A 12,650-nucleotide genomic window follows, 5' to 3' on the forward strand; every position below is an offset into this window, starting at 1 on the left:
ACAGTCAGACAGGAGTCTTTGAACTGGCCCTGTCTCGTCTCGCGTTACCTCTTCAGATTTGGGAATTCTAAACTGTTACATTGTGCATGAGTGGAATGCAAACCATTTTGATTGGAGGCATCCAGAGGCTCTTCCCAGTTCTATCCTATAGTTATGTAATGTGACATATGATGGTGGCAAGGAAAGGGATAATTACTACCATCACTAGCAGTAGCTACACATTCATAACACAAGCTGAAAGTCTGTACCAAGATAGCCTTGACTCCAGTCGTTCTATGTTTATCCATAGAAACAAACTAGAATATCGTGTGATGTCTGGTAGCACGAGACTAGTACAAAGTTCCTGCTAAACCCTACATATATTTCAGACTAAGTAACCTGATGAAGGTCAGAACTTGATGATTATAGTTAACATAGTTAATACCGTGATTATTACCCTAATTTTACCCTTATCCATCTCACTTCAGCACCAACCCCACTAACTGACACTGAAGATTATTCACAAGCTTAGCTTCTTAGTTTAGTGACTGTTATTGGCTTTGATCTATGACCTTGCTTTTGCCCAGCGTATAAAAGCAGCTTTTGTTTCTGCCTATACAGGGACACACTAAGGACAGGGTCTATCACGCAATGAGAAAGTGTCTATTATATAGGGCTCAACACAATGCAGCACAAAGTGGCAATGTTCCTACCACAGAGGTCTTTTGTGTCAACAGTCACCCAAAATACCCAATGCAAAGAACAGAATGTACATTCATGATCATTTGAGTGTACTTTCAACAGCATTTAAAGTGCTGATTAGACTAAAAATGATGGGTTGCCGGAGACTTTTTACACTAGCCCCAAGCGTTATCGTGTATGTGTGTGTGTGTGTGTGTGTGTGTGTGTGTGTGTGTGTGTGTGTGTGTGTGTGTGTGTGTGTGTGTGTGTGTGTGTGTGTGTGTGTGTGCGCGCGTGTGTGTGTGTGACCCCAGACATACCCTTCCCCCCAGTACAGGGTCAGAATGAACTTTATACCCTGAGCTGGACAATAGCTGGACAATGGGAGACGCTTGAGGTCGTACTGCAGTCAGATGATCAGTGACAAAAACAAAGGAAACCCCTGGCTTCAACACTAAACCCTAACATGTGCCTTATCTCTCTCTCTCTCTCTCTCTCTCTCTCTCTCTCACACACACACACACACAGGATTTTTGTAGGGTTTGGGCATTTGGGGATTGTCTTCTAATAATTAGTCTTGTAAAATAAGTCATCTTTATGCCTCAGAATTGATACCTAGTATAATACCTGATCCAACAACCTGTCAGTTTACCATTAAATTAAGGGATAGGGCGGAATTGACTCTTATGAGCATGAGAGGGAAGGAAGTACCTCCTGGTTTGTTTGAGCCCTAAGTCTAACTCACCCTAACCTTGGTGAGAGTGGTGAGTTATATTTTATTGAGTTCATGAGCCTGATGTCTATTTGGCATGGTTGCATGGGCGGGACAGAGGTGGGGTCTGTCAGAGGTTGAAATAAGATGTAAGGCTGGATCTCTGCATTTAACTACTGACACACTCAAGGGATTGTCAATGCAGGGGGACCCAGGACACTTTAGCCAACATTATAGGGAGGAAAGAAACTGGTCTGTACAACACATCCAGTCCTCTTCAGTGGATTTGCAAGGAAAAGGACTCTAGCCTCTGTTGGGTAAGTGGGAAAAACTTCAGAGACCGATTTATTCAACAATTGACTATCACATATTTGTCTGCATTCCTTTTTTTTACTCCATTTCTTACTATGCATGTATCCATCATCTAAAAGTAATGTGCCCTACTCCTGAATCAATTACCCAAGGTTGATTACCAGTTGCATTTCAGACACCGTTTCTCATAGTCTGCTATGACAGGAGGCACATCACATTGATGCCTTTTGTAAAATGTCTAAACATATCACACACAGGCCTCAGTGTGTTAAGTCATTTTAATTTGATAATATTCCAATTTACTCTAACATTTATTTTCATGTGTTTTCAGCTTTTTCATAGTTGTTTCGTGTGTGTGTAGTCTATGCATGGGAGATTCTTGTCTAAAAGTTGTGAGTTTTGTTAGCATGCTATCAATTAGGGAGTGTAGCATAAAACAAATCCACCCCTAAACTTCCCCGCTAGAGTTTCTTCCTTCGTTAACTACTTCAAACTACAAAACACATTTCCACAACATCTTTGTCATTCTTCTCTGCACTGCACTCCTCTCAAAAAACATTCTGTAAAATCCCCTCTGGTTTGCTGAATGATTTGTTCCTGTCAAGTAGATTCCTGTCTGGATTTCACAACAGTGGACCCTAGGCCAGACTTCAAAGCACCACACATCTGTGCCTGTAGCTGCCTAGCTGTGTGTGGGTGGCATACTAAGGCACTGATTGCATTGCGGTAAATGCACTCTACTGTGGTCAATCATTCAATCAAATTAAATCAAACTTTATTTGTCACATGCGCCGAATACAACAAGTGTAGACTTTACCGTGAAATGCGTACTTACAAGTCCTTAACCATAAGTGCAGTTCAAGAGGAGTTAAGAAAATATTTACCAAGTAGACTAAAATAAAAGTAATAATAAAAAGTAACACAATAAGAATAACAATAACGAGGCAATATACAATCAAATGTATTTATAAAGCCCCTTTTACATCCACAGTTGTCACAAAGTGGTTAAACAGAAACCCAGCCTAAAACCCCAAAGAGCAATTAAGCAATGAAGAGGTAGAAGCACGGTGGCTTCACTACTACTGTAGTTTACCTCCAGGTGTGTGTTAGTAGCAATTCCTGATTACTGCCCGCTCCACAGGGCTTAGAGAGAGGGGAAGGCTTTAAACCATGGACATTCAATGGAGATAGACCAGACTACAGGCAGATACACCTGGCACTGATGTAAAGCAGGCAGGCCCTGTTTACATGATACGTTACTTTAAGGTATCCCAGTTGACTTAAAATGGTCTGGTCTTCTGTGTTCCCTGTACTGAAATTACATCTGCAAACAAGCAAACAGAGCGAGAAAGAGAGCGAGAAATTCCTGCTGTAGGTCTTAACCTGCTTGGTCAGCAGCCATGAGAGACGCTTTCCCCTTCATAAGTTTGACCCTGCCAGGTGAGTCAGCATGGAGAGTCAATGGTCGCGCCCAACTTTCACAGGAACAGCAGCTATGTCCACAGTACATGGTCAGCGGACATCATGCTTTCTAGAGGGTGAACTGCAGATGCGTGGATGTAGTTAGACAGCTTTAAGCTTTTTTGCTGTATGCTTTATTTCAGTTTCCTGAAAGATGTCAAAGAGTATGGTCACAGCTTTTCAATTACTGAAAAGTATCAGTAAGGACTACATTAAGATGACTGAATTATAACAAACACACAGTCTAAAAGTAGGATGTGCTCGTTTAAAGTGGACATCCACACTCCTGTAACACGTGGTATTTATAGACTAGCTAGTCTTTCAGTAGTTCAACTCAAGCAGTGCCAGTCACCCACATCTCTGCTATCTAAACCTACATAAACATAATTAATTGGATTGGTTCCTACATGTGACTATCTTAATTTAAAGAACACATTCTGGCGTGATATCCTACCCCTCAGCGAAATTGGAAGACTAAGCCACTATTGACATTTAAAGGGAGTAATCGTAAACAAACGTCAAACCAAAAACGCTACAAATACATTAGTATGGCTTTAACATACACATAAATATATATTGACATTAATTAGTCCAATGACATATGTATTACTCCTCATCAAGACGAAGTGACCTAAACATTGACGTCAATTTCTGAACGTATCCCCCCTTTCCCGTAGAATGGAACGAGCAGTTCTAAACTCGTAGCGCATCGTTTCTTTGCTTGGAACTGGGCGCGATGCGTTGTTGGGAAGATGGGATTTTCACGAAAAATGTATTGATTATAATATGTTATTAGCAAGAAGAGTGGTGGAACATTTCCATCATGAGGAGATATGTATACCAGGATGTCGGCAGATTCTTCTATGTCGTTTTTTGTTTGAAACCACACTAGTGGAATAAACCGCTGTCCTGATCTAGTCGTCTGCTACAGGTCAGATTCCCTTGGTCAACTAGTGAAACTTGTGTTGCTACAGTAGCAAGTAGTGTAACATTATTGCACAGTTCGCAACTGTATCATTCAATTTCAGTTATTGTATTTGGCTACAATGTAATGAGTAAATGCAAGGACTGAAACTAGCTCGTGCTAACGGTGTGCGCGTGTTCAACTACATCGCGTATTCGTACTAGTTTGTGGAATTTGGTATGCATATAATTACTTATTTGATTAACGAATTAGCGAGTAATGATAATCATTCACATTGTCTGAAGCTGGTTTGGTTATACATTTGAGTGTATTGTTCGATTCGTTTCGAGGCCAGCAGAAACACGAAAAACAGGGTAAAATGCAGTCGTCAGTATTTTTTGGTCTACAGAAATAATCAGGGTTGGGATGTAAAGGATTACAAAAACGGTAGCTAATTCGTTACATTACCAGCAAAAATATTGTGATCAGATTACAGATACTTTTGAAAAACTAGATGATTACTTCAAGGGTTACTTTTAAATTCAGAAAGGATGTTAGCGAAAAACATATTTTAGACTTGTTTTCTCAATGACATTCAAATCAGCATTGAAAAAAAAAATACAATTTGTTCCACCTGAGCGAGTCTGACCACAAGTCAGAGACCACTATGATGACACACAAAATGTTTGATCGATCGCGGGAAAAGCGCAGGAATAGGCTTTTGTAGGCTACAGTCCAAGCTATATCTTACAATGGTGCGACTGCTGTCAACATCCAAAGATTATCGAATTTGAACCAACGCTTGGAGGTGAGGATGACAGTAGTGGTGTAGTCTACGGTGATACGGATATCATTTATTATTGATATCTACATAGCGCATTGATGTGAATCACACTGCTCTCATTTAGTTATTTGCTCCTTACGGATTGTGGTTGTTGCGCATGGCTGTTCACAAATCTAAATGTGTATTTGAACCCAATAATGGTTGAATTCAAGAAGTTAAAGTTTAGCAATCATTGTTTTTGAAACCGGTGGACATCCAGTGAAAAATACGCTCTTGCAACAGCGGCCTATGGAATAAAAGTGGGGCTTTTATTGCTCAATCAAATTCATGCTGATAAAATAAAAATCCATAGGCCTAATGGACACATGCTCAAACTCGCACACTTTTGATAGACTTAAAGTGGCAATCTGTAGTTGCTACATACATTTTTGACTTATAGATTATATATATATCCATTTAATTCTTGAAGAATATAATTTATAATGACTCATGAGCTTAGTTCAACTGTTACACTCCATGAGAACCCAAAATATAATCTTGTTTTTCTCAAATGTTTGTAAATGTGAACAAACACTGTATAGCCTCATAACATGGTTAAAACAATACTTTTGATATCGTGGATGGTCAGTCCTTCCATCTGTAGCTCTGTCTATTAATCTGAGAGTGGTTACATTTCTCCAGGCCCATCCCTCAGCTTTTTACCAAAACAGAGGCGGGGTACCAATTTTATTATTGTTTCATCTGTGGATTTGCCCATTAAACAGCTGCATATTATCAAGATATCAAAAAGTGTCACCAACAAAAAGGTCAACAATAGACCTGTAGCAAATGCAGCATATGGCATTCATTTTTCACATGTAAATAGCACTTTTCAGTAGTGCTCAAAGCATGCCATTCCATGAGCACAGCATTTATTTTTGAACTGGAATCAATGAGCCCAATCAGTCCTCCATGACAACAAAATCATAAACAACAGAGTAGGGCAGGCTAATAAGTCCTTAGTTTTGGGGTTATGCTCAGGTAAAACTATTTGTCTAATCTATAATTCCATATTTCCAAGACCTATTCTTGAAGATCAAGGGGTATAACATTTATTGGAATGACTGGAATTCTGATAGACTTTGGTTTTTAATGTAAAGATATAATTGACTCATATTATTTTTATATGTAGTAGAAAGCGATGGGTTAGAAGAAGCCTACATAACCAACCCATAAAGTAACATTTTACATCCATATATGGCCAGCTATGTAAACTTTAACATTGATTTATCCTGAAATAGATGTCGTTCAATTGGTAACATACATTTTTGTCTTCTTCTAATGTGTTTTAAGGGGGAAGTAATCTAAAAGTAACTGAATGTAATCAGATTACATGACTGAGTTTGGGTAATCCAAAAGTTACGTTACTGATTACAATTTTGGACAGGTAACTAGTTACTGTAACGGATTATATTTTGAAAGTAACCTACCCAACCCTGGAAATAATATATTATCTCTCCATGCATTGTCAGACAGTTTTGTGTCTGTCTTTTGTTTGTGTTTTTTACTGCAGTGCTACATGACCTTCCAACAATGTTAGTATGAAGAGTAGTACCAAGATACTCTCTTAAATTTCAGAGATATCCTACAAGCTAGCCCTGTCATAATGGTTGGCAATCTCCCACCATATGTGTGCCAATCAGTGTTGTGAAAGGAAGTTAATGTTGATTTGAAGTTGAAAACACACACACTCTTGCTCAAGGCGTATTATTACATACCACAGTTAGAAATGGTTTGTGAGGGCACCTGGAGAAATGTATATTAAGTAAACATGCCATTTCATTCAGTAAAAATAGCTCGTATCACTGCCAAATTATATAGTCTACAGAGAAACTGAGTAACTGGAGAGACTCATTTCCTAGGCTGTGATTGTAAAGAGCTACATTGACATTGTGTCTCTCTTCCAGGGCAGAGAAGGTGGCCATGGGGGTAGCGCCTCACTCTCTCCTGGCCCTGACTGGCCAGCTGCCCTGGCTGCTGCTCCTGGCTCTGCTCACTCCCTGGAATGTCCTCGGAGCTGAAGAACTGAAGCCCACTAGATGGCCCATGTTCTCCCAGAAGCCTTTGCTCCTCGCCTGGAATGCCCCGACAGAGGACTGCCGCCCCCGGCACGGTGTGCGTTTCCCACGGGAGCAGTTCCAGATTGTGGCGTCGCCCAACGAGGGCTTTGTCAGACAAAACCTCACCATCTTCTATAAGGACCGGTTAGGGCTGTATCCGTATTATGAGCGGGACGGCACCGCAGTGAACGGTGGGCTCCCACAGGCCGCCAGCCTCACGCAGCACTACGAGAAGATGCCCGAAGGTGTTCACAAGTACATAAGTGAACCAAACGCCAAAGGCCTTGCCGTCATCGATTGGGAGGAGTGGCGTCCGCTGTGGATCCGCAACTGGGACGTCAAGGACGTATACCGGAACCAATCCCGGCAACTGGTGGCCAACAAAAACCTGGAGTGGCCCCTGGAGCGCGTGGGGAAAGTGGCCCAGCAGGAGTTTGAGCTGTCTGCCCGGAAATTCATGCTGGAGACCTTGCGGCTGGCCAAGAGCCTGCGGCCCAACCAGCTGTGGGGGTTCTACCTGTTTCCAGACTGCTACAACCATGACTACCGGAGCGGCCTGGAGAACTACACTGGCCGCTGCCCTGACGTGGAGGTGGCCCGCAATGACCAGCTGACCTGGCTATGGACTGAGAGCACGGCCCTGTTCCCATCTGTCTACATGAGCACAGTGCTGCGCGCCACCATGTTTGGGCGGCAGTTTGTCCGCAACCGGGTGAAGGAGGGGATGCGTCTGGCATCGGCGGGTGACGGGCTGGCACGGCCTGTCTTTGTCTATACCCGGCCTACTTATGCCAACGAGCTGACTCCGCTGACTGAGGTGAGAGGGCCCATGTTATAGGCCTGATTCTGTCCCTATACTTTAGATATGATTAGTCTACTCATCATGACCACTTGTGCTATGCAGAGACCTGATATCTCTGATTTTGTTATTCCGGTAAGAAATCAATCAGACACACTATAGCTTTGAAATTCTCAGCTGCCTCTTACCACAACTGTTATTTTTTTGTCGAGAAAGTGTGTGTATGTGTGTGTGTGAGACTGAATTAACCCTGATGTACACTACCGGTCAAAAGTTTTAGAATACCTACTCATTCAAGGGTTTGTCTTTATTTTTACTATTTCCTACATTGTAGAATAACCAAAAAAGTGTTAAACAAATCAAAATATATTTTATATTTTTCAAATAGCAACCCTTTGCTATATATTTTGATTTGTTGAACACTTTTTTGGTTACTACATGATTCCACATGTGTTATTTCATAGTTTTTATGTCTTCACTATTATTCTACAATGTAGAAAATAGTAAAAATAACACATATGGAATCATGTAGTAACCAAAAAAGTGTTCAACAAATCACATTTTAACCAAGAGTGCGGTCTGAGTGACAAGTTCATCTGACTCTGGGGAGTAGATAAAGGGCCTCATTGACAAAAATCCCAAAGTATCCCTTTAACTTGTGTCTGGGAAACCGGCCCATGAGGATCTGAATGCTTTGTTGTCTGGATCGTATTGTGTTAAAGAAAGCCAGGCTAATATGTCAGGGCTAAATATAGAACATTTACATGTCCACACACACTCCTACATGACCAGGCTTCGCATGTCCAGCAACAGAGTTGCCTGTGTTTCCCCAGAAACCTAAATATGTCTCTCTGCGGTTTCTACACCAAATATAATTACCCTTGGCCAACTTTCCAATAACACGCACATACACTAATCTGGAGTACACACACACACCCATTGCGCACAAAATACTGTATCTCAAGCAGCAACTGATTCTTACCCACACCAGAGTCATGAATGAATTGATTGGGCCATAGTAGAGCCATTAGCCTAGTCTAAATAATTCCCTTCGCTCTTTACTGTCCAGTTTTGTTCTGTTTAGGACAAATGCATGCAGGAAGACAGACTGTCCCCAAGTTCAAGTTAATTTTGTGTGCGTGTGAATGTACTGTTCAACCACTCTGTTGAAAACCCTGTGGAAAAACTCCACTGCTCGTCTGAAGAGTGACGTTTGTTCGCTGGTTCCCATTTCTGTCAGCAGTTTTCATTACATTTCCTGCAGCTGTTTCACCAAGGGATAGATGAGGGGAGTTAGACAAATTCACTGTAGTAGTGAGTCAAGAGACAATTGGAAATAGATTACTGACAGAATAGATTTAAATGAGAGGTTGGTTGTGTGTGTGCTGTGAGGTTTGTTGTGTGTGTGTGGATGAATAAATTGCTGTCAGGCAGCCTGGGTATCAGTGTTTACTTTCCCACTGGACCACTCTTCACACAGACACACTGGATGAGAGAGGGAGAGACAGAAGGTGTGTTTGTAGGATTATTCTGAATGAACGAGAGATCATGGTTAGCCTATATATTGTATCATGCTTCATTTCTTACTTTGAGTGTGTCTGAAGCCTCCATAAGGACGTGTCGGAGTGAAAGGATGTGCGTGGGAGAGTGACACATCTGTGTTTAAACCAGGGAGTAAAGAGATATGTGTCAGTTCCTCTGACATTCTTTTCTGAATCACCATCTTTTCCATATAATGTGACGTCATCTACATGAAGTGTAAAGGGTGTGGGTCAGCTCAGCTGGTCAGTGTTAAAGAAATGATTAAATGATGTGTGTGTTCCTGTTCATAGAGGGTAGTGCATGTGTTTCAGATCGATTACAGTTAATGTCACTGTAGTCAGCCACTGCAGACTGACTGAACTACAAATCACCTGACGTCATGATGACAACTCATTATGATTTGACGGGTCGTCGCCGACTGCAATGTAGTCAATCTCAAACATGGCTAGTATGTTCATAATGGGCTGCCAACTTCCATACTGAACTTGTGTGTGTGCAGACAGACCTGGTGTCCACTATTGGGGAGAGTGTAGCCCTGGGAGCATCTGGGGTCATCATCTGGGGAGACCATACCTACGCCAGCAGCAATGTGAGTGTTCTCATCACTCAAGCTGTTTAATCATTCAATATTATGCATAGCCTAGTTTGAGTCCTCTGTCTGGTGTTCCCCTCTGTAACATACTTACGGCTGCAGCAATGGGAGTGTTCTCCCTGAAGATTCCCTGTTCCCAACATAATGACTCAAACTATGCATAATCTATGAATGTTCAAATTGGTGTGTTTCCCAAACGGCACCCTATTCCCTACGTAGTGCACTACTTTTGACCAGGGCCCTGTAGAGAATAGGTTGCCATTTGGGGGACACACCTATTTGATCATTCATAGATTATGCCTAGTTTGAGTCATCAGTCTGGTGTTCCCTTCTGTAGCTACTATGTAATGACTATTTCCTGTCTATCCACATTAAATGCTAACATGTGTTGGTGTCTCTGTTTGCCCCGTATCACACTTGACCTCCAATTCCCCACTTTGTTTTTGTCTGAGTTTCTCATTTCCATTCTGAGTCTGTGCCTCTGTCTCACTCTGTGGGTATATGTGTGTGTCGCTGTATGTATGTTTGTGTATATGTGTGTCTCTCTCTCTCCAGGCCAGCTGCTCCAGTCTGAGTGAGTACCTCCGCGGTCCACTGGGCCGGTACCTATTCAATGTCTCCACAGCAGCAGAACTGTGCAGTCAGAAGTTGTGCGGCTTCCATGGCCGCTGCCTCCGCAAACACTCAGACACTGATGCCTACCTGCACCTCAGCCCCCTCACCCACAGCATCAGCAGCCAGGGGGGGAGGCTGAAGGTGACTGGGCAACTAAGCCAGGGGGAGCTGGCTGGGTACCGTCAACACTTCCAGTGCCAGTGCTACAGTGGGTACAAGGGTGAGGGCTGTGCCCAGGGAGAGCTGGGGAAGAGTGGTGCTGCCCCTGTCTGGAAAGTCTGGTCTGTGCTGACTCTGCTGCTCCCTCTGGGGCTTCTCACTGTGCGCCACTGAGGCTGGGAGGAGCAGGCGCTGACACCGTGCAATATGGGGGAAGCCACCACCACCACACCTTGGTCCTGGTTCTAGTCCTGGCCTCTACTGGTGCTCAGGGGGCTTCCTGGTCAGGGATGGGCACTAGCTGCTCTGTGGGACTGATCCATGGAGGAGAGGACATGGGAGTGCCTGCTTCTCAACACGATGAAGGAAGGAGGGGACTGAAGATACCCCTCAGTACCCTCCAGTTACCCACACAAGCGAAAGGGACAGCATTTGAAGTGGGCCAAACAACAGGCCTTCTATTTTGACTTGATGTTATTAGTGAGTGGGTGCGCTGCAGGTGTGGCAGAAATGAAGGTCCATACTGTAGTGATCTATCCCTCCCGTCACCAGAGCTGGAAGACATCTGTAGCTAACAGCCATAACTAGAACTAAGATGCATGCAAGGTGTATGAATGCTAACCAGCTGTATTATTGAGTTTGTGTGTGTCTAAGTGAACTGTCATTAGTTAGAAGTGTACTGGGGTTACTAGTTAGACTGTAGTTTGTTAGAATGTGCCTCTCTTTTTACTCATGTTGAAACTTATGAGAGAGTTGAATCTTCAACAACAGAGAAGCTAACGCATCACACAAGAACGCTACTTTTCTACGAAGAGACTGCCACTGTGAAGATTCTGTCCAAAGAGACCTGTGCTGTGCTTGGGTAGTCCTACCTCTCGGCTAGACGGCTACACCCTCACCCAATTCTGATCTGGTCCAACTGCAGATACGGCGAGGAAAATCGACAGCAATTTTCAGCACCTTTTTGTAATGGTCTCTTTTTCTATGGTCTAATTTTTTTTATGCCTCTAATGTTGCTGTGGAAAATAACTGGAATATTTGGAAAAGACTGCTTCATTTGAAAATTCATGACCTTCAGTAAAGCTTAGCATTGTGGCAAGGAACTCATTTCATCTACATAGCTGTCTGTGTCACACGCGGACTGCTTTTGCAACACTTCAGCACCTCAGTCACATCAACAAGAAACGACTAATCTAAGAATGTGTAAGAAATGTTTGTAGTCCACAACATGTTCTTTGACATTTGTTAACACACCACTCATCTGCACAGATGACAGTGCGTTGTGCCTGTCCAACGAGTGTGTTTGGCCTAACGTGTCTGTGGTCATCATCCTTATTGTCATGATTCTTATTCTGGTGCATCTACATTTTCTGTGTTGATGTTTTGTGAGGATTGTAAACCAAAGCTGAAAGCACTTTCGCTCATTTTGTCTTTACTCTATTCTGCCTTCTGTTGCCTGAAACCAAATTCCTTAGAAAATGGCTTTGTCCTCTCGTAGGCTTCTCCAGGGGCCTCAGTGAGGGTCTGTCATTTTCACTGCTCTTATTTATGTCCCAAACATGCTTCTCATTTACTCTCCTACATGTGCATTGGATGTAATTGTAATTAGTCGTTTCTTTTTATTACATTAAACTTGAAATATGAGAAGGCTCTCACTGAATTTGTATCTTGGAGCTGTTGTGCTGCCGTTATTAACATCATGGTGGGTCAGAGTTCACAATCACATTCCACGTGTTGCAAACACAGTGAGCAGTTTGACATTTTGGAAAAGCATCTTTTAACCATTCATGGTCAGTACAGTGACACATTTAGTTGGATTTAATGGCATCAGAAAAATAAGGGAAAAGGCGATACTTAATCAGTTGCACAACTGGATGCATTCACCCAACCCCTCAATCAGAGAAGTGCAGGGGACTGCCTTAATCGACGTCCACGTCATCGCCTCATAGGCGCCCGGGGAGCAGGCTGCAACGTGTCTGGCAAGGTTTTCACGTGAAGGCCTTTGCACCTT

The 12,650-nt window shown here is 42.7% G+C and overlaps 1 protein-coding gene across 1 annotated transcript; it reads left to right on the plus strand.

Moving 5' to 3' along the window:
• Positions 1 to 3,894: 3,894 nt before the first annotated feature.
• LOC120065372 (hyaluronidase-2-like) lies at positions 3,895 to 12,283 on the plus strand. The gene is made up of 4 exons (XM_039016315.1): positions 3,895 to 4,076; positions 6,780 to 7,749; positions 9,773 to 9,862; positions 10,421 to 12,283. Exons 2-4 carry the CDS (start codon positions 6,796 to 6,798, stop codon positions 10,811 to 10,813), a joined length of 1,437 nt encoding a protein of 478 aa, XP_038872243.1. The 5' UTR covers positions 3,895 to 4,076; positions 6,780 to 6,795; the 3' UTR covers positions 10,814 to 12,283.
• Positions 12,284 to 12,650: the final 367 nt, after the last annotated feature.

The sequence above is a fragment of the Salvelinus namaycush genome, chromosome 20, assembly GCF_016432855.1.
Source record: "Salvelinus namaycush isolate Seneca chromosome 20, SaNama_1.0, whole genome shotgun sequence".
NCBI classification, from domain to species: Eukaryota; Metazoa; Chordata; class Actinopteri; order Salmoniformes; family Salmonidae; genus Salvelinus; species Salvelinus namaycush.

What these genes read in the sequence shown, in the direction of transcription:
- LOC120065372 (XM_039016315.1), top strand. Translation starts at nt 6,796, where the DNA reads ATGGGGGTAGCGCCTCACTCTCTCCTGGCCCTGACTGGCCAGCTGCCC. An exon ending in AGCTGACTCCGCTGACTGAG is followed by an intron (nt 7,750 to 9,772) that starts GTGAGAGGGCCC and finishes GTGTGTGTGCAG; the next exon opens with ACAGACCTGGTGTCCACTAT. An exon ending in ATACCTACGCCAGCAGCAAT is followed by an intron (nt 9,863 to 10,420) that starts GTGAGTGTTCTC and finishes CTCTCTCTCCAG; the next exon opens with GCCAGCTGCTCCAGTCTGAG.